Source organism: Saccostrea cucullata, unplaced genomic scaffold, assembly GCF_032062105.1.
Source record: "Saccostrea cucullata isolate Sc308-1 unplaced genomic scaffold, CSIRO_AGI_Scuc_v1 ctg1450, whole genome shotgun sequence".
In the NCBI taxonomy this organism is placed as follows: domain Eukaryota; kingdom Metazoa; phylum Mollusca; class Bivalvia; order Ostreida; family Ostreidae; genus Saccostrea; species Saccostrea cuccullata.
The window spans coordinates 90,289-112,478 of NW_026932943.1; the positions used below are offsets into that span (position 1 = coordinate 90,289).

At 31.7% G+C, this 22,190-nt stretch overlaps 1 protein-coding gene and 1 long non-coding RNA gene across 2 annotated transcripts; both read left to right on the forward strand.

The window, feature by feature from the left end:
- The first annotated feature begins 1,019 nt into the window (after positions 1-1,019).
- Positions 1,020-2,072, forward strand: LOC134236620 (uncharacterized). Its single transcript, XR_009985654.1, has 3 exons — positions 1,020-1,104; positions 1,809-1,863; positions 1,981-2,072. It is a non-coding gene; the product is annotated as an uncharacterized LOC134236620 (long non-coding RNA).
- A 3,916-nt stretch (positions 2,073-5,988) lies between these two features.
- Positions 5,989-18,508, forward strand: LOC134236621 (uncharacterized). Its single transcript, XM_062718795.1, has 14 exons — positions 5,989-6,271; positions 6,604-6,770; positions 9,980-10,082; positions 10,563-10,648; positions 10,810-10,971; positions 12,627-12,720; positions 13,706-13,784; positions 15,166-15,302; positions 15,589-15,815; positions 15,964-16,021; positions 16,839-17,053; positions 17,403-17,490; positions 17,865-17,979; positions 18,278-18,508. The coding sequence occupies exons 1-14, from the start codon at positions 6,136-6,138 to the stop codon at positions 18,489-18,491; spliced, it is 1,881 nt and encodes a 626-aa protein (XP_062574779.1). The 5' UTR covers positions 5,989-6,135; the 3' UTR covers positions 18,492-18,508.
- Positions 18,509-22,190: the final 3,682 nt, after the last annotated feature.

A 22,190-nucleotide genomic window follows, 5' to 3' on the forward strand; every position in this document is an offset into this window, starting at 1 on the left:
CCGGTTGAAATTTAATCATATAGACCTTACTAAAGCGATAGCTAGTTAGGCACACGTGTACAGAAACGCACTGGAATGACAGGCACAATTTAACACCTTCAAATCTCAAAAGTTCAACAATATTTCTATACAGATTATGAGCTTTTAAACACGTTTATATGTAGCTATAAAACCTACTGAGAGCTTTTTGGGTGCTGTTGCTTTTTTCCGATATTTAAAAGTATTCCAACATATATCAGAAGACAAACCTTACATAATAAAAAAAAACTTGTTCCCAGCACTTTTATATATTAAGGAATCTGACTTAAAGAAAAAAATCAATTTCATCTCAAATATGCACATCCTTGACCTTTCTCAATCTTTGTTTCTTATTTAAAACCCATCAATTAAGAATCGAAACAGCGGGTGTAAGTGACGTCGGTTTGGTAGAACTCAGGAGAGACACGACATATGAATTTGCTAATAACAGAATTGAATTTTCAATTTATCAAAATGCTCACAGTATTAAAGAATATCAAATCTGTATTCATTTTCTCGGAAAAAAAAATATAAAAGCTGATTTGCTCGTTTCTAAGCCTATGGATTGTTCTAAAATGATCCGTAACGGAAATCAATCACAATTATAATAATTGATGTCTATCTGGTAAGAGCGATTATTGTTGTCCTAAAGCGGCCTGGTGAGGTTTTTGCTGCATTCGATCGGAAAACCCAGATTCAATTTCCTTTTACAGTGCTTTGTAAAGCTAAGAGGTCTAACATGTGTTTTGACACCTTTGGCAAACGTCCGGTACCAAGTCATCAAGATTTCCTCACACGGCATGCCTCTGTATCCATATGCCCCATTATTTAAGGGTCTTAATTTGAAGTCGATTTTTATTCGATATAGTATGGTACCGAACATAAATGAAACGCAAACAACAACAACAAAAATATTCAATATATTTTGTAAGAAATAAAAATTGGAGTCTATGTTTGTTCGACAAAACATGTTCATAACATTTTAACTCCTATGTGTATGTTTATTATATCTTTAGATCTATATGCAGCTGTATTTGTCACTGTCAACAGAAGGGCGAGCATTTTTCGGACGTGGGATTCCGCTGGGTGACTATCATTTGAAAGCATCTCCTCTTTTTTGACAGTTTATTTCAACACAAGGTGTTGTGCTGTCAGTAGAGTTATGTTACCTATTCAAATGAGATAAAAATTCCACTACAATTAGCCGATTCAAATTTCACTCTCATGATTGAAGAATAACTTTTTGCACATTTTGACAGTCTTATATTTGGAGAGTTCGTGTATATATATTTAAATAGAAAAAAACTATATAGGAGATAAAATTTCATGACATTTAGGCTAGCAGATCCAAATTTCACTCTCATTATTTAAACATAACTGTTTTTATAATAGCACAATAATACAGTCTTATATTTGGACAGTTCTTGTATATATTTAAATAGAACACAAATCTAATGAAACTTAAAGATATTTATTAAGAAAACTGTTTCCAGTGGACATTTTGAAATAACATTCATTACAGATTACTTATTGTTTTTTATGCAGTGTTCTGCTAACATTTAATCCTGTAATGATATTTATCAAATCCTTCCTCTTTTTTCTGGATCAACAGTAGGTTGTGGGTATATGATACAATCAATAAAAATTGAAAAGAGGAATGCTGGTGGGCATTCACCTTTTCAATTTTTATTTTAGTCTTAGAATCAAATTAAATAGAAACAACGCGTTAAAACATGGAAACAAAACTATTAAATACTTGCTTGTATTTCAATTCTAAAGATATTTTACAGGGAATGAAGACCGACATGAGCTTCCAGACGGAATGAGAGCTTTGAAATCTTTGAAGTAAGAATATATCATAAAGGCATGCAATGTTTTTCATTTAGTGGAATACTATTAATCAACAAAATGCAATAAGTTATTTCAACTTTTTATTTTAATTTTTCAAATAATTTTTTTTAGTAGAAGAAGGGTTCATTATACCATGGATACGACTGGTCTTGAATGGTGAATAGATTCAAGGAACAGATAACGAGACTCTCGAAAACCAAGCTTTGATGTATTTGTATGTCTAATGCAATAAAGTTACATTTCTCAAGCTTAACAATTGAGTGTTTTTTCTCAACTAATATGTAATGGCACAAAATTCCATCATGAATTTCATTAATTAAATTTGTATTACCTCACCCTAACAAAAACATACCATAAAAAGTAATATAATTAAATACAGTATTTACTAGTATAGTGTAAAACATTGTTCTTAAATCCACTATAGTTCATCACTGCATTTTTACTGTTACTAAAATATCCATAATGTACATCAATGGTGTTCAATTTAGAATATATTTAATCTAATAAAAGTCCTTGAGTGAAGTTTTATGGTAAATCAAAGCATCAATGTATACTATTGTGAACTGAGGTAAACTTAAGTTAAATCATAGCACATTTATATTCGGGTATATTCAGGTGCACTCTGGCTCATGCTAAAGATCTTTTTATACATAATTATAATTCAAATTAAAGAAAATTTCTCGGTATTATACAAGGGCTGTTCGATAAATAATATCCTGAACTCTATGACATACAACACAGATATCATCTGACATTAAGCTTGACTTTTTCTCATATTTGAATCTTTAATGAATTGATATCAGTTTATATCGAGAACTTTTCATCTCATATTTTCATTGAGAGAAGCTGAAAAACAAGGGCTATTCGAGACACTGCATTAAAAAAAGAGATTAACCAGATGACAGTGTACGTCTACGTGTAGCTAGGGAAATCCCCTAATTTAATGCGATTTATGTCATCAGTTTTGCATTCCGCGTAATTCTACAAGTTGTACACAACGTGCAGATTCGTAAGTACACGTAGGTGAGAACTTGTAGCTTCAGAATATATTTTTTTCAGCCGGTGTTTGGTATGAAGTTGAAAATTTATTAGGTACATCCAATGTATCTTTTTTTACATCAAGTCATAGATTTACTTGATACAAATGAATTGTAAAGTGCCTTGTTGATCGAAATGACGTTTACACGTACCGGTACACGTGCATTTTGTTGAACGAACACGATGATAGTTACGCGTACGTGTAAATTCCCTTCTTGGTAGAAGGCAAAATTTTTGCAACAAAAAAAAAATCGAAAGGTTTAAGAGTGGAAGGAACCAGAATCAGGAATCCACTACTTTAAATTTCTTCATGACAGTTTCCAAACCCACACTCCCTGAAGAGTAAAGGTGTTTTGCGGATGAACAGAAATTAGTTCATGTTTTGTCGCACCAACATTATTCGCCATTTCTGTCAACCTTTGACTTGATTCATTGAAAGAAATATCATTAAGCGAAGATAAATGTAACCTTTTTGTAAAGTCTTTATTTCGCTGAATTTGCAAAAGACGTCTTCATAGCATTTTTCAATTTTCTTTTCTTTTTCTTGCTTTCGAGTACTTCCAGTCTGCACCAGGGAACTCAAAAGTCAGAAATTTGTTGATCTAAGTACATGTAATTTCTTCTGTTATGAAACATGATGTTTCTGTATAGACCTCGAACTCATTAATACTGAAAATAAAAGAAACATAGCTCAACAAACGAAACATCATGAAAATCATTACAAAGATACATAGCTGGTTCCAGTAAATGATATACCAAACATCTTGCTGATTTTCCTTCGAATTTCAATTAATCATAGTACAGCAAAGCTTCATCAGTACTGTTTTAAAATAAATTGGGAAAAATTAAATCAGTTGATCTGTTTTTTTTTATTCCTATGAAGCAGAGCCTATCCAAACATGAGAAGAAAAACACTTGTCGTTGCTTTCAACACGACATTCAACTCAGTTTTATCAATTAAAAATATTTCCCCATACATATTAAAACTCTTTATATCCCAGTGAACTTGAAATTAATGAAAGACACCACAGAGTAGATAACATCTGTTCCAAATTCATATTAATTTTGTATGTTTCACTGACTAAAGAACACAAAGGCTAATAAACAACTCAACTGTATGACAAACGATTTTGATTTCGGCTTTTTCATCGTGAATTTTTCATATTTATGTAGAACTATTCCACCATCACCTGCTTTTGCTGTCTCCAAACTTATTCGATATTAAAGAGCCTCCTCTACCTACCATCAATTTTTAAAGCAAGACAGGCTACTCAGTGATAAGTTGTCAGGTAATAAAAATTTCAACAGTCTTGTGTAAAGTAAGTATTACGGAACCTTTATGGTATTTATGCTAGCAGAAATAACCTATCATTGGGTCGTGTTTTGTCTGACTTGTTTCATACTAATGAGTAGACCTTTTGATTTTTATATTGAAATATTTACATTTCCAAATAATTTCCTTAAGATTCTTTGCAAATAAGAACATTGTTTATTTTCTCAAGAACTACCATGGATGCGCATGAATATCTCCATTGTTACGTCACAATACCGCACTTGACGTTAAAGTATAGTGCAAACTGTTTTTGCTTTAAAAATGACAGTTAAATGGCGTAAATTTGTGGCTACTCATCAGAAAAATAATGTAAATATAACAAATGAATCTATTTTTTGAAGATTCATGAGGTATATGGACTACAACGCTTCACGCAGGCATATTTATCATGAAGTGCTAAAACGCGCTTCATGAAATATGCCGGCGTGAAGCGTCGTAGTTCATAACCTCATGAATCTTCAAAAAATGAATTCATTTCTTAATTGACTATGGAAAGATCCACTTACATGATCAATAAATAGGGCTCACGTCGGGTGTGACGTAGAAATAGGCATTAGACTTACCACCTCGAAAGAAATTGTTATATGCATGTATTAATTTTACATTACAAGCCATTGGGAATTTAAATTGGAACGTTCTCCAAGATGATGACTGAAAGAAATGTTAGAGAACTTTATAATGATCAAAGAAAACATTGAAGATTTATTTCATTCTTATTCAGCTTATGTTATTACGTGTAAAAAGCTTTAAGTCCTTGGAAAATCAAAAATTATATAAATCTTATGTAAGTGGATTACTATTTAAAAAGAGTGATTTAACTATTTAAAGTATTTTCTATTTGGAGAATTTTCATACATATCTGGAGGGTATTGACTTTTTAAAGAAAAATAAAGAAAATTCGCCACTGATTTATGTTTTGATATATTTTTTAAATGTTTTGCTATTTCGAGGTTTAAAAAGAAGCAGCAGAAAATTGTTTACAATACTATATTTCAAAGGGATATTTTTCAAACATGAAATATCAGTAAAATTAAACAGTAGCTACAGACAGTCACTGTTTCAAAAATTACAATTTTCAAAAGCATCAGAACGTTGTCCTTCTTTCTGACTTTTTAATTAGATTTTCAGTTTTTGGGGGATGGGGTGTTGCGGTTTAGTTATAACGATCGACTTTATCGAAATCAAAATCATTGAAATATAATATCAATTGTATCCTTATTCTTTGAAACAAATAAATCTGACTAATCATCAGTTATTTGTGCACCGAATCCACTATTGTCAAAGAAGGTTGGGGAAAATATACAATTAGCAAATATTTATTTTTTATAATCTTGATTTAAACTTTACTATAACTATTTACCCCATTCAAATAACGTAAGATATTCACTTAGTTCAATGACTGCATTTTTAAAAACAATTTTATTTTGATTAAATATTGCTTCCAAAAGTCTCATAAGGTGTTTATCTCTTTTCAATATCTATCTTAAAGAAGTATTACACATTTATGCATATGCAGAGTAAAATTAAATCCAAAGAAAAATCAATCACTGTCCAAAAATTTTAATCTTAAAACAAACAACACAAGACGAAGAGGATTGAAGTACGGAGTAAAAGTACTCTGGAAAGTTTGTTCCGAAAGAGAATTAACAAACCGAACGGCAAACAAAATCTGTATTTCTGAGTAAACAGAATAGGGTGATACTGAGTAATTGTCAAGTAATGATTTATAGAGTATTATAAAATTTTACTGTCACTTTAATTTTGAGGTACAAGCACTTTATACCTGTTGAATGGACACACCATCAGTTTTATAACTGATAAAAATTAAAGTTTATACTAGTCTTTAAAAGAAGTACATTCGATGTACAACAATTTTTAGATGGTAAAACCTTGTCATGGATAATTATGGTGAAGCAGAAAAAGAACTTGTTTTTCGAAATATAAATATTAGTTTAAAGCAAAAACATGTACTCAAGAATATAAGTGGAGTGGCAAAGTCAAAGGAAATTTTAGGAATTTTTGGACCAAAAGGTAAGATGATTTAAGAAATAATTTATGTGTGGAATATTAAAAATATTAAAAGTTAATTGTCGAACTCAGAATTTGAAATTTTAAAATAAAATATTTTTCAAGGTAAAATTTAGTTCCTACATTTCCAAAAAGAGAAAAAAACAACATTTTCGCCAGGAGTTAGATATATAACAAATACACAGAATTAAATTAATATATAATGAAAAATATTAAAATAAATTTTAAAAAATTAAAAAAGGCGATTCTCTATCTTTCTCTCTCTCAGTACACGATTTTAAAGAATCAAATTACTTTACTATTAACTTGTGCTTTTTGCTGCCTTTACTGACTAGGTTCAGGAAAAACAACGCTGGTTGAAACTTTGGCGGGACAGTTGACACCCTATGTTGGCGATGTATTATTGAGTGGTACACCAGTCGAACACACTCAGGCGGAAGTGACGTTAGTGCAGTCAGCTGACCTTCATTTGCCCACTCTGTCAGTTTTAGAGACACTCAAGGTACTGAGATAGTCAGTATTAGATATCACTACCTTTTATGTCAGATCCAAAAGTCAATTTTATTTAATCCGAATGGTAAAAATTCATTGCGAATTCATCATTCATAGAAATGTTTCCCCCTATCAATACTTTACTATAATCATCCATTGTAAAGTATAGTAAATAATGTAAAATTTTGATTAAGCATGGAACTTATTACTTGTTTTAAATTGAGAGCCGTCGACTTATCTTTTAAATTCAATTTAATATAGAAAAGTTTGTAAAAATATGTAAATACGAGGGTTGTCCCAAAAAGTCGTAGACAATGTTTATATTTTTTTTAAAAACGCAACCAATACTAACCAAATTTTGCATAGACATAATATATTCAATGTTCTTTAAAATTGTGAATTTTTAAATATATATCTTTGATATTAATAATATTAAGACGATTTATATGAAGGCCGATAATGCCTGTCGGCGCACGAACAAAATTCGGAATAGTCAACGCATATAACTAATATATTTGCTTTTATTTCTTTAGTACTATGCAATACATTGAACTCAAATTTAAATCAATGAAACCAGAATCACAATCTTAATAATATGTCAAAATTTCATATAAATTGCTTTAGAAACAGACGATTGGTGTCATGATTTTCATTACCGTCTTCCTTGGAAGACGGTATTGTATAGTTGAATTTTTTACAGTCTTCGGACTATGCACTTCCTCTCTTTTGTGATTAGTAGAAAATGCATGATGAGAAAATTTTCAATTATTTCATTGGTTGAAATGCTGTTCAAGGCAAGGGAGATAACTTTCTGATGATCTAATTTTCGTACGACTTAACAATTTTGCAAGATTTTCAATCTTAAAAAAAATGACAAAACGAACAACAAAATCAGCAGTAATTAATTCCTAATAACATGATTTTTTGTATAGCAAAAAATTAAAAGATCTCTTTAACTTCATTATAAATAGAATTTGATTTTTATTGCTTGCAGGCTTTACAATTTGTTATTATTCTTTTCCCCTTTCTTGTTTGAAGAAGGAAATGGAATCAGCCGAGGTTTGCCGAAAGCTCTCGGCGAGTCAAAGTTTACGGAGATGACCGAGCGACAACCGTGGTAGGGCTCATGCCAGTAAAAAGCTAATGTAGAAATACAAAATCAAGAAATTCAAAAGAATTATACGGCCTGATAGGTGTAGATCAGTTTACAGTTTAAGACTGTTGCTAAAGACGGGAAGCTTTTTAAAAAAGCTCTACTTGTAGTATCGTTGGAATTGAGTTTGATGAAAATGACGTCGTCAAACGCATAACCGGCGCACGGAGATGTAAAACATTGTGTTGGATATGGTTTATATACATCAGAGACGGGAAAAAAGAGTACAAAAGTGACATTACACACCAGATTTTAATAAAGAAGTTATTCTTAAGTGGCACTATATTCAATGAGAGTTTTTCTTCTATACCAAAAAATAGTTAGGGCATATTAGAAGTAGAGTACTGTTTGTTAAACATAGACAATTGGGAACAATCTAGACCGCGAACGACGTCAAACAATATGTACATTTGTATTCTCTGCTGCCTACAATGTAAGGCGATCTTTCGACTAAATTTCGACTGAAATTTGAATCTGGTTAAAAAACAAAACAAAAACAAACCGACAGTAGTGAATTTAAATAAGTCCCTTAGTCAAGAGTGGTCTATCACTTTAAAAAGTATATTGAATGTTAATAGACGCGAGTGAAGCAGACAAAGAGATCATGACGTTATAAGAGACGTAATTTACGCTTGCTTTCGTGCGCCGGTGTACACTTACATTCTTTCTTTATTTTTACATAATTTTCTTATTAGATGTGATATCATCATGAAACTTGAAATGCATGATCATAAAATATTACTCTTTGCTATGACAAGGAAAGGAATTTAATTAAGCAAAGGAAAACTAAACTGTTTTCCCTGTCTACGACTTTTTGGGACAACCCTCGTATACAGCTTACACTTCTTTTTGATTACTAGTATATTAAAACATTGAAAGTATGAATTAGAGTATACATTTATAGAGTAGAAAATCTAAGTAAAAGTGCTCTTAGTTACTTTAATAATTCAAACTTTGATACTAAAATTATGTTTTATCATCCTATGATCAAGGAACGAGCATATAAGAAATCTTTGTGTGTTAGAAAGAAAAAAAATCGGAAGACGGATTGAATTACAGCCAAGCTACAATATACTTCTTCAGAGTATTTATTGGATAATATTTACAATAAACAAACTTCAGATATGTCAAGCATTCTAAGAAGATAATCTACAAACACAATGCGTTTGCTGGCAGGATTATTGGTCCTTTACAACTTTTTTCCAAATAAAGTTTGCACTGTACCACGTCAGTTAAAGGAGACTAGAATTTAGAACGTTTACTTTTATCTTACAACGGTGGTCCATAGATACTCGAGTCGATTAGACGCTTAGATTAGTAAGTGGGTGCGAGAGATTTACGAGGCGCGGTTAACTTCCATAAAAGTTAAAAGTCATCACAAACAGAGACAACTAAAATAAATATTAGTCCGTCATTCACACGGTAAAATAGCCACAATTACCCCCCGAGAACTAGGTCAACACGAGGTGAAATGTTACATAATTTATTTTGTTAACATTTTCAGTGTATAGTGTTAATTTCAGACGAATTCGAGAAAAGTTTCAAATTTCTAAAACTCTTTACAATTTTACCAAATAACTCTATGTCCCAATGTATAACAGAGGAGCATGTGACATTTTTAATTACCAATAAATAAATAAATAAATAAAATAAAATTAAATAAAATGAAATAAATTAAGATAAATTAAATAAATAAAAAATTAAAGTGAACAGTAACTTTGTAAAAACTTAACATTAATTGTTTTAATTTAGTGACCATTAACTTACCTCTTCTTCAAACTTGATACATCGTATGTGCACTTGTACGTATACTTTTTTTCTGATCCTGAGATAAGATTTGTCTTTTCTCTATACTTTCCCTTCTCTACCCTTATATACATAAATTCTCTAAAATTTGAAAATTTATAACCACTTTCTTTTGCGATAATGAGTATCAAAAATAAATCCATTCAAGAAAGAATTTAGAAGAAAGACTAGAGATGATGCAAGCGTTAAGGCATTAAAGAAGAAACAGTTAGAATTGAAAATAAAAAAGCTATGGACAAATGTTAAAGCTCTCGTTTTAGTATGCAGCTGTCCTCAGACTTCATGACATGTCGACAAAAGATCTGGATCTTAGAGTACGTCACGTGATCGACCTGTGTCAACTCGACATTTTCAAAGATCTCAGTGAGTAAAGTTTATCTTTTGAAAAGAAATGTGTACATCGGTTTGAAAAAATGTAATATTCTTTGTTTTGTTATTATAATAAAAATAGCTCTATATAAAGTATGACTTTGATAAAAACAACTACATGTATAATTCCAAATGTTAGGAACTTGCATTTATGAGGGACCGTTTTGGTATTGACCGGCAATTTAATTTGTAATATCACCTATTAAAATGAATGATATCCAAATTGGTGATATCACCTTTTCAGCTTTTGAATTGATCACCGATTGAAAAGATGATACCACTTATTTGATTTTAAATGGATTGGTATCACTTACCCAGTTTGAATGATGGATATCACTTATGCAAATAGACAAAAAGATGTTTTCGTTTAGGTCATATCACTAAATAGTCATAAATACCAAAACGGTGCTCCACACATGTACACTTTAAAATACATATACTTAGTAGTTATATAACAAATCATTTTTTAAACAGTGATGCAATTTCTTCCCCATCCTGCAAGGAAAAGAACAAGCCTGGCCTGTGAACTACTTCTAAATCCTTCAGTGTTGATCATAGATGTAAGCAATAACAGTTATCTTTCTAATGAAGATTCTATATTATAAAAGTTATATGCATTAAAATCTAACCCAAAACGTGATACAGTATTTGAATTGTACCAGTTTGCACTCATGACTTTATCGATTGTTGTTAGTTTTGTTGTTTTGCTGCATTTATGCAGGACCCTGTGACAAACATGGAATTCAAAGACGCTATAGATTTACTAAAGCTATTACGCCACTATGCTGAAAAATTCAACAAAATTGTCGTGACGTCATTGGCTGCAGCTCCAAGTGCTTTCTACAGCGTCTGTCACAATCAACTTTTCCTATACAACGGTCATGTAAGAATTCATGTTGATTCCCTATAAACTAAATTAAAAGATGTTATATGATTTGGTACTGTAAATTACATGAAGCTTTAACAATTGTGTACATGAAGACTAAAATTTTATTTTTATACCCCCGCTCCGAAGGAGAGGGGGGTATACTGTTTTACCCTTGTGTGTCTGTCCGTGTGTCTGTGTTTCTGTGTGTCCGTGTAGCTGTGTGTCCGTGTGTCTGTGCGTCCGTGTGTCCGTCCGAAACAAATTTTCGTCACAGTTTTCTCAGCAACTACTCATCGAAGATGCTTGAAATTTTAACACAATCTTCTCTGAGGCATGCCATACGGTGGGATATATTTTCGCTCAAATCGGATATCAACTTCCTGTTTGTCTGTGGGTCTGTCCGTTTCATACATCACAAATTTTCGTCGCAGTTTTCTCAGCAACTACTCATCATAGATGCTTGAAATTTTAATACAATCTTCTCTGAGACATGCCATATGGTGGGATACATTTTCGCTCAAATCGGATATCAACTTCCTGTTTGTCTGTGGGTCTGTCCGTTTCATACATCACAAATTTTCGTCGCAGTTTTCTCAGCAACTACTCATCATAGATGCTTGAAATTTTAATACAATCTTCTCTGAGGCATGCCATATGGTGGGATAAATTTTCGCTCAAATGTGATGTCAACTTCCTGTTTGTCTGTGCGTCTGTCCGTTTCATACATAAAGAAATTTTCGTCGCAGTTTACTAAGCAACTACTCATCGTAGATGCTTGAAATTTTAACACAATCTTCTCTGAGGCATGCCATATGGTGGGATAAATTTTCGCTCAAATCGGATGTCAACTTCCTGTTTGTCTGTGCGTCTGTCCGTTTCATACATAACAAATTTTCGTCACAGTTTTCTCTGCAACTACTCGTTGTAGATGCTTGAAATTTTAACAAAATCTTCTCTGAGGTATGCCATATCTTGGGATACATTTTTTTGCAAATCGGATATCAACTTCCTGTTTGTCTGTGCGTCTGTCTGTTTCACACATAACAAATTTTCGTCGCAGTTTTCTCATTAGCTATTCATAGCGGATGCTTGAAATTTTATTACACCCTTTGTTGAGGCATGCCATATGGTGGGATTAATTTTGATATGAATCTGATGTCAACTTCATATTTTTCTGTGCATCTGCCTGTAATTGAACTTGTGTATATATATTAACATGATAGTGCTTATTTACATCAGAGCGGGGGTATTACTAGTGAGCATTGGCTCACAGATTTCTTGTTGTATATATCAGCACATGATCTTACTGAAAAATTTGTTACACAGCAAAAGGCCGGTATAATGATTTGTCGGCACTGTCAGATTCTGTTGTACATACACGACCGACGACATCCGAAAATAAGAATTTAATGCTAATACATTCATATATATTCATTCTCTATCGTTCTCTCTTCAATTTATTTATTTATTCCTCCATGGCACCTGATCCCATCTCTGGTGTTTTATATATACCTGTCCGCGTCTGCTCTGCTGCAAAATGTGTATTATTTCACGGGTTTTGAGCTTGAAAACTTTTCGTTATCTCCATACATTAATCAGTTTATATATGTCAGTTTTGTTCACAACAAACAGCTTCAAAATGCAGTAACTTTATCATCCATGATTTACAGATAGCATATTATGGTACAGCCACAGAAATTCCGATTTTCCTTAAAGAATTGGAGCTTAGTACACCACAGGGATATAATCCTTCTGACCATATGTGTAAGTAGAATAAATTTCCTGTATACTTAAGGAATAACTGTCATATTTTTCGATTTCATGATGTGATCAATCGATTGGCTTGCGTGATATGCATACAATTATCATGCAAGCCAATCGATTGATCATCAATCCGATTAAAATACGGATCTCTACAAAGCGCAAAGCTTTGCGCTATGTAGAGATCTGTATTTTAATCAGATTGATTGATCATCGTCATGAAATTGAAAAATCTGACAGTTGTTCCTTATATTTACATTCTCTTGATTGGACGCTAGCCCCGCTTCTTGTCTTTAATTGTCCTGCCCTGCACGTGATTTTTTTTTTAACCCCGCCTATCGATGAACCAATAGTCATTGAAGAGGAAATAAAGTACATTAACTTTTTGTAATTTTATCTCGGACAAAGGCATTTGAAATGTAAATATCAGGCCCCAGGATCATGAAACTCCTTAAGCTTAAGTCAAACTCTTCATGTTGCATTCAAATTATGTTGAAGTCAAGCAGATCAAAACTGAAATATGTTTCAATAGTGATTCACAAAAGTGTTGTTTTTTGCAAAGTTTGAAATTAATGCAATTAATGATTAATATTTTACAAGCATTTGAAATTTTGACTTAAGTCTAAGTCTGTTTCATGATCCTGGGGCCAGAATATTAAACATGCATCATTACATTCATCACTGCTTAAGACCTGTGATATATCATACAGAAGTCTTTATCATGGAATAAGCCAAATTTAGATGTATTAAGATTGTAATAAAATGATAAATCGTAATCTGATTTATAGTTCAATTATGTAATTTGGCAGTCATTGATAATAAGAAATGATAAATATATTATATTTTATGTATTACAATATTTTACTATTCATAATTTTAACCCATTTTGTTTCTTTGATGTCTGCAATTTTTGATTTTCATATATAATGTAATCGGTTCCATATTGATTAAAATATTGAATTTTAAAAGAAGTAATGCTTTATTGTAGTGGAATTGTTAAATGAAGATACCTTAAATGACCGGTCACCGATTCAAGAAAAAATTGTACAAGAAATGTACAAAAAGAGGTACTACGTACGAGGGGTTATCAAAAAGTTCGTGGACTGAGGATATAAAATTAGTACTATGTAGTCTGTGCTTTCAAAATTTATATGGAACATAAAACAACACAAAATAAAGAAATGTTGAAAATTTTAGCCTGATACGTTCATTATTTGCCAAATTATTATAAAATGAAAACGACATTATATGATCACCCGGCGCTGTCGTCGTTTATTTTCATGACGTCCGATAACGTCATTGTTTTTTCAATGTCCGCTTCTTCTACCTCATACACTTTTTGATGAGATTCCCTGGAGCTGAGTAAGGACTTAAACCCGCTTTGTTTATATGACTTTACAATGTCATGACCAGTGGCCTTCATTGAATATACTATTCCGAATGGATTAATACATGGGGAGCGATCCGCGCTTGATTGTACCGGCATATTTTGCTTTTGGGAGTTCAATATCTACAACACATGATATATTTTTGACGTGATTGATTTTTCACACCTTGACTGCAAATCGACATTAAATGTGTATCCGTTTACTCTCTGAATCTATTTTGACATTAAAAGACAAGTACTCTAGATGCATTTTATTTCTCTGTAGCCAGATTCAACATATGTTAGGTCTATACTAGTTTGTTCAGGGGCAAAACTTAATAGAATGTTGGAAACGGAAACCCCTCCCACCTTTTGACGTCATTTTCAAGGCCTCATTTGTTTAGACATTCCGTGTAAAATTTACGATAAAATTTCATAGAACTTCCAGAATGTAGTGAAAATTTCATATTTTATGGAACAATTGTGACCCGACACATACCTTAATTAACGGAATTTTTGGATGTCAAATGATCAAATCAAAAGAGTTTTTCTCAGTTACACTTAGGTTGAAAAAACGTCGTTTTCGAGGTTGCGCCGCCTGGACATACCATTGCTTACAAAAACATTACTAATTTATTAAAAAATAAAATCTATGATTTGTGGTTTATTCTATACATAGAAAAGATTATGTTAACTAAATATTTCAAAATTGATTGATGTACCTAAAGCGGTTTTAATTTTATCTCGCTAGTCCACGAACTTTTTGATACCCCCTCGTATATGTCTAAATACTATTTCCTACCTTGAAAATTATGATGACGTTAAACCTCTGCAACTTGCACGTGCATAAATGGAATTCAAATCTCTTTTAATATTGAGAGAAAATTTTGAGAAAGCGTCTTATAGATATTTTAGCCAACATTTTCAAAAATAAGTTTGAAAATACATGTACAATGTAAATACATTGCTTCATAGACCATGTATACATCAATTCAGTATTTATGTAGTCATTTATTTACCAAGATGTTATCAAGGTGCAGAGACAAACACTTTATCTAATTAAGATATATTTTACATTTCAGACAGGAACCTGGATGGGAGTGCAAATCTTCCATAAACAAGTATCCAATCACGTGTCATTATAAACATCACGTGACCTCTTCAGTTAAAAATGAAAAGAATACAAAGAAATACGATAACTCAATAGACATATCTAAAGGTAAGAAATTTCTGGACCATTAAACCATTACTTTATTTTAAAAAGAATTGTATCTGTTACTTTACGTTACAACCATGTAAAAGTTGGCTGAAGTATTGGATTCAGTATAAAAGTAATCAATTAATCAATCAATGTCAGTTTTATTAACATTAAAAAACACTTTCAATATATTGGTGTGTTTTCATTGTTAATGGTAATATCCTGGAAATGTCGACGGTTGCTTGTTGTTTTTTGTTGCATTGTATTTTCATCCAAAATTCTAGCATCAAATTTTCTTAATTTGTAGAGGAGGTTGAGGTTTTGGTGGAGAATTCAATTCCAAACCCTTCGATTTTCACCACTTCTTTTTGTCATCAGTTCAAAGTTCTGTTTGCTCGTAATTTTCACAATGCTCGACGGCGAATATTGAACCCGATCAGTCTTATTCAGAACTTTTATATCTTGGTCATTTGTGTTCTTATTTGGTGGAGACCGGAAAGGATTGAGAACGAAGTGATGGATCGAATGGGACTGGTACGTTACTTCCTATCATCACCTCAGCCATTTTGGATGGTTTCAAAATATATCTTTTCTCGGATATGATTTGTTACACTCTCTCAGCAAAATTTGAACTGACAAAACATATTTGAATTATCTTAACTATCATTTTGACCTTTTTTAGTTTTTCTTTACTGTTGTACAATGGGCCTTCTTTGCACTGCTAGATGCAATTCTTACATGTAAGTTTAAAACTTTTCTAAGCATTCAAATTTGTTTTCTTAATGTATGGTGTTAACCCTTATACAAAACAATGAATTTTTTTCCCGAAAACTTGCTTACAGTGAAAGGAATATTATAGGGTTATTGAACTTATATTGGTGAATATTGGCACGAGTTGGCTCTTCAAATGCACGAGCTTGCGAGTGCATTTGAACCCAAAAAGGAACAAAACTGCCTGAAATGCTAATCTAGATGATTGAGGTTATATAGCTTAAACAAACCAGAGACAATTTACAATAATTTATAAATAATATTTAATCTATAATTATTATTCCAACTAAAAAAACCTCAATTTAATGACTTTTTAGTTAATTGTGTATGATTGTTTTTGTTTTTTTTGTTCCTGTTAGCGTTAAATGGACCATTCTGATGACCGTATGGCCTCGCGGACAATGATTTCCTTATTTGTGTTATTATTATAGGTATTATGTGTCTAAATTTTTAATAAAAATTTCATTTTGTGTGAAAAATAAACACCTCCTGTGCTCGGATATATGATATGTTGAACTCTCTATGCAAATTTTTAACTGATAAAACATATCTGAATTATAATCTAAACAATTCTTTTCACATTTTTTCCAGTTTTTCTTTACTGTTGTACAATGGGCCTTCTTTGCTCTGCTAGATGCAATTCTTACATGTAAGTTTTTAACGTTACTAAGCATTCAAATTTGTTTTTTAATGTTTGACTGCTAACTCCAATGCAAAACAATGAATTTTTCAAAAACTTTCTTTACAGTGAAAAAAAACATTATTGTACACTTTAACTTTTTACAGTTCCAAAAGAAATTAAAGTCATAAATCGAGAACGGAGATTTCGACATTACCGACTGTCAGCCTTTTGTATCTCCAAGTTCTTGAGTGAAATACCCTTGGCAATACTTCAGCCGGTACTATATATGGCTGTTATTTACTGGGTGGCCAATCTCAATGGCGTTTATGCCTTCTTGGCCTCCACTGGGGTACTCATCGTAGACGTCCTTGCAGCTCAGGTGATTTTATTTTTGAAATTCATCAAAAAGATTTTAAAGTGGCTAAACAAAATTAGACAAAAAGCTCTAAGGTAACCATTATTGAATACGCAAGGATTATTAGGATTATTAAATACTGATAAAAAAATCATTGATGATGTGCTAGAGGTTTAAGAAAAAATCAAATAAATCTAATTTATTTCATTAAAAAAAAAAACCGTGTTGTTTGCTTAATGATAATTCACTTATACTGATACAAAATTTGATCGACTTATTAATTCTAACGGTTTTTAGGATAATTTGTTTTTTTTCTTATTGTGTGATTTTGACCAGAAAATAGACATATCATAAATGTTTAAATATATTTTAGAGTATAGGAGTTTTTATCGGATCAGCTCTTCAGCCACCATGGACAGTAACAATCGTATCCCTTGGACTTCTGTCAATGATGTTATGGGGTATATTTATTATTCAATTTTATAATCATGATAAAAATTGAAATAAAAAGCTAAAATATGTACAATTGACGTTAGTGCAGTAATATTATTTCCATTTTTTTTAAATCTGCAAGTCAAGTCAGCCGAAGAATTAATTCCAGAAATTCTACATTTTTCAAAATTTAAGTGACTGATAACAGTAAATTTTAAACCGAAAAATTCGACAGACAATCAAACAAACAAAACCTTGATAGAAAGGCGAAAAAGTTAGTGCCCCTTTGTACATCCGTACCATGGGCAGAGTAAACAACAGTTTTAGCTACATTTATAATTCATGTATTATCTAAATTTTAAACCATTTCAGTAAGAAAGATCACTCGTGTTTTGATTTCTAGGCGGTGCATTCAACACTCCTCCTTCCTGGCTGAGTTGGGGGAAATATGCCTCGTTTTTCTTCTACGGGTTACAAGCTTTAATTGTCCTGGAATTCAAAGACGCCCCTCCCATAAAGTGAGTGTACAAAAACGTAGATTGATTTAGATGCCTATAATGGCCTTATATACACTGAACTTACTTTATATGTTAAATGCACGAAGACTTAAATGATATTGGTATTTTTCATTGAGTTTAAATCTTTGAACACACAAGCTAAGGAAGGTAGATAAATGACAGACATATAATATTCTAATTTTCCACAGCATTGGCTTTTATTTTGTAACAGTATTATTTCATTCTTCGAAGGGCAGAGTTTATTAGGCGATGCTTTAAATAATGAAAATCCTGTGATACAATAAAATCTTTTTTACAGGTGTTTACCTAATAGTACACTACCGATCTGTAATATGGTCAATCCGGTAACAAATATGACGGTAGGGGAGTTTGACTCGGAGACAATTTTAATGGTGCAGAAGATCACGTGGCCTGTATGGCAATATGTCACAGTGTTGATTGTTATAATGGTAGTCACACGGATACTTTGGTATATTGTGATGAGGCGACAGAAACTTCACTGGCATTTGTAATAGAGAGAGAGAGAGAGAGAGAGAGAGAAAGAGAGAGAGTGAGCATAATTTTATATTTGTCAGTCGTGTTTTTTTTTCTTTTTTTGTACTATTGATAGCAGAAAACGGACACAATGTATACAGTTGTTTTCTCTTGAAGAATAAAAAATATTGTTGTAAAGGATTAATAAAAGAGAAGTGTCTATATTGGTGTTGTTTTTTTCTTTCAAATTAACATACTCAGGAAGTGTGTATCACTCACATTAAGTTAATTTACAATGAATATGGAAAATAGAGAAAATGAATTTAAAAACTGGAAAAATGTACAATACTAATTTGAAAAATGGAATATTAAAACGTCTGAATGCTAATGTAATGATTTTGTTTCTTTACACCACAGTCGCAATTGTGTGTATTTTATGTTATCCGGGAAATATCTAAAATTCCAGTTGAACATATTTGCTAAAACAAAACATAATCAATGATAAATAAAAAAGTTATATGATAAAATTCAAAGCTGTTTGTTGAAGTTTAAATTTCAGAATTCAAATACAGCTACCTTATACTTTCTACAGTTATAAATTCATTTTTCCGTTAACATTGAGAAATAATCCAACCGTAACCAAGCTAAAAATAGATAGAAACAATGGAAATCTGGAGCAGTGCCAACATGGACCTAAAACCAGAAAATCAAAGGTAGGACCATTTGCCATAGAGGGGTGAGAATGTCGATGAAATATGTGATCCATCTTATACAAAGAGGAACTATGGAAAATACATCAACAGGATGTGACCTCTGATCCCCAGAAATTCTGGAGTTGATATCAGGTGCTAAGGAGAAGTGAGCACCTGCCGCTGACTGATCACACTATCCAAGAGTTTTATTTAATGATCAAGTAGATGAAACAGTTCATACTGGTCATAATTAGTATATAAGACACAACGGCGTAAAATTGGTATGAAAAAGTCAACCAAAAACGCCCTAATGATAGGTTATATTTGCTAATAAGGTCATTACAAAATGACCATGGAATTAATGAAATGCTGACATTTAACTCTTTACAACTTACAGAATTGCTATGCAACATACATTGAACATAGAAATAAAATGAGCACTTTATGGAATTAAAGTTTAGCGTAAATAATGCTGAAATAATATTTTAATTTGAAAATAACTTTTCTTATTGTATGAGATGCAAGCAAGTATAAAAAAGCTATAATTTGGCAATAAATTAAGGATTAAATGAACTTTTAAAAGTGCGTGAAAATGCGTGATTGCGGGGAAACGGTAAATGCGTGATTTTGCGTTAGAAATAGGAAATAGTATATGCGTTAAAATGCGTGACTGCGGGGAAAGGTGTTAACAAGTTTGTTGAGATTCTTGTAATACAGTTCATGTGTGATTTGCCTATTTCGGTTTGAAAACTGATAAAGATGTTTTAGTACATATGTTTGGCTTTTGTATTGGAATAAGATAAGATAAAATGAACATATTCGGTCCAAATTGTACATTATTATGTAAATGATAAATGTAATAAGAAAGGATGTTTAACTCATGTAAGATAAAAAACAGTATTCATTCTCAAATTCAATTAATACAAATCAGGAGCAGAGCAAACATGGAGCTCTGAAATATCAGAGGTGTGAGTAGGTACCATGGAGGAGTGAACATCCCCTGCCGACCGGTCACACCCGTTGTGTGCTCCTTGTCTCGACCGGAAAAAATCCGTCGACAATTAAGTGTGAAAATGATTCATGGCCTAGCAATTGGTATGAAAAATTTCAGTTGGTATTCGACTTAATGAATAATTGCATTGATAAGGTTGTGTATCGACCATAAATCTTTCGAAATGGCATTAAACTGCTGACATTCTTGTTTCATCAACGTTTGTCAATAACATCTCTTTTTCCTAAATTGTACCTACGTAGAGCAGGCTCTTGCGTATAGAATCATCTGAGAAATATAAAGAAAGGTGACTATTGGAAAGTTAATGTCATTACGTTTATAATAATTTTTCCACTTCTGATTTATTTGATACAGATGGATGTTGATTTTCCTTATAAAGATATGTCGTGAAAGACTATAATACTCTTTAAGTAGAAAATTCAGTCTTTTGGTAAAAAACGTTTCAAGTTTTTGAAAATTCGTGATGAACAGGTTTTTTTTTTTAAAATCAAGCATGATATATTCTGCTCTAACATTATAATTATGCCCCCCTTCGAAGAAGGGAGGGCATATTGCTTTGCTGCTGTCTGTCGGTCCGTCGGTCTGTCGGTGATTCATTTTCTTCACAAACGTTGCACATACTGAAATGAAATTTGGTATACAGATATATCACATGAATATCTAGGTTAAATTCTGTTTCGGGTACGATCGCGCCATTTTTGACAGAGTTATACCCCTTGGACTTAGAAAAATTTCAATTATTTGCAGTTTCCGTTCAATTTCTTTACAACCGTTGCACATACTGAGATGAAATTTAGTATACAGATTTATCAGATGAATATCTAGGACAAGTTCTGTTTTGGGTACGATCGCACCATTTTTCACAGAGTTTTTAGAAAAATTTCAATTATTTGCAGTTTCCGTTCATTTTCTTTGCAACCGTTGCACATACTGAAATGAAATTTTGTACACAGATATATCACATTTTTTTCTGGTTTAGGTATGATTGCACCATTTTTCAAATGCCCCTTGGAAGAAAAATTTCAATTATTTGCATATTTTCTTTATTGCCGAGATGAAATTTAGTATACAGATTTATCAGATGAATATCTAGGTCAAGTTATGTTTTTATAATTTTTAATGTGTTTTACAAACATCTCTTGTTTAATGTGTTTTGCAAAAGTTAGAAACACTGTCATCAGACGTTACTTGTTTTTCTTTTAATGAAATATACCTTCTACCTTATTAGGTAGGGGGTATAATTTTTTTCTAAAAGAAAAATAAGTAACGCCATGTGCCTGTGTTTAGAAATATAAAGTAGTACGAACAAATTCAGTTTTAAAAATTTGTCAATTTAAAGTTAAGACGAGTTATATTTTTAAATTAAACCCATTTACAAAAAGTCAAAAATAAAATGTGCTTTTGATTTCTTGATTTATGTATTTTCAAAGATACATAAGTAATCTCAGAAGACATTATATTAATGATTAATTTGATATAAAATCTGGACATTTCATTATATTTTAAACAATGTGTTTTTGCCTCATACTGGAATATTTTTTCACATACTAGTAGATTAGTTTTTAAAGGAAGCAAACTTTAAAATGAACACCATTGTAACGGAAGAGATCAATTGATAAACACCATAACCTAGAGATTTTATCTTTTTCGGTGCCAGAGTTTATTGTGCTTTATCAGATTTCTTGCTTAACAGTTTTAATATTATTTGAATAGATAAAAGAATATATCCTAAATCTTCATTTAAACTTCCGCATAGACTACGGAGAACACACCGTTCAAAAAAACTGCTTACACAGAGGCTTTGGGATACATGTAAGACTTATTTTGGACAGTACAATATAAGAATTTCTCAGACAAAGTAAGTTTTTTTTAAATTATATAGGTAAACATTTGTTTTTATTTTATGGGTCCTTATAAATTATTCGAAAGATAATATACATCGGTTATTAAAAGAGGAATCTTAACAACAGTAAAGTTCGGGTATATTCAAAATTAGAATAACGAATGCTTCTCTATTTATTTTTTTTATCCTT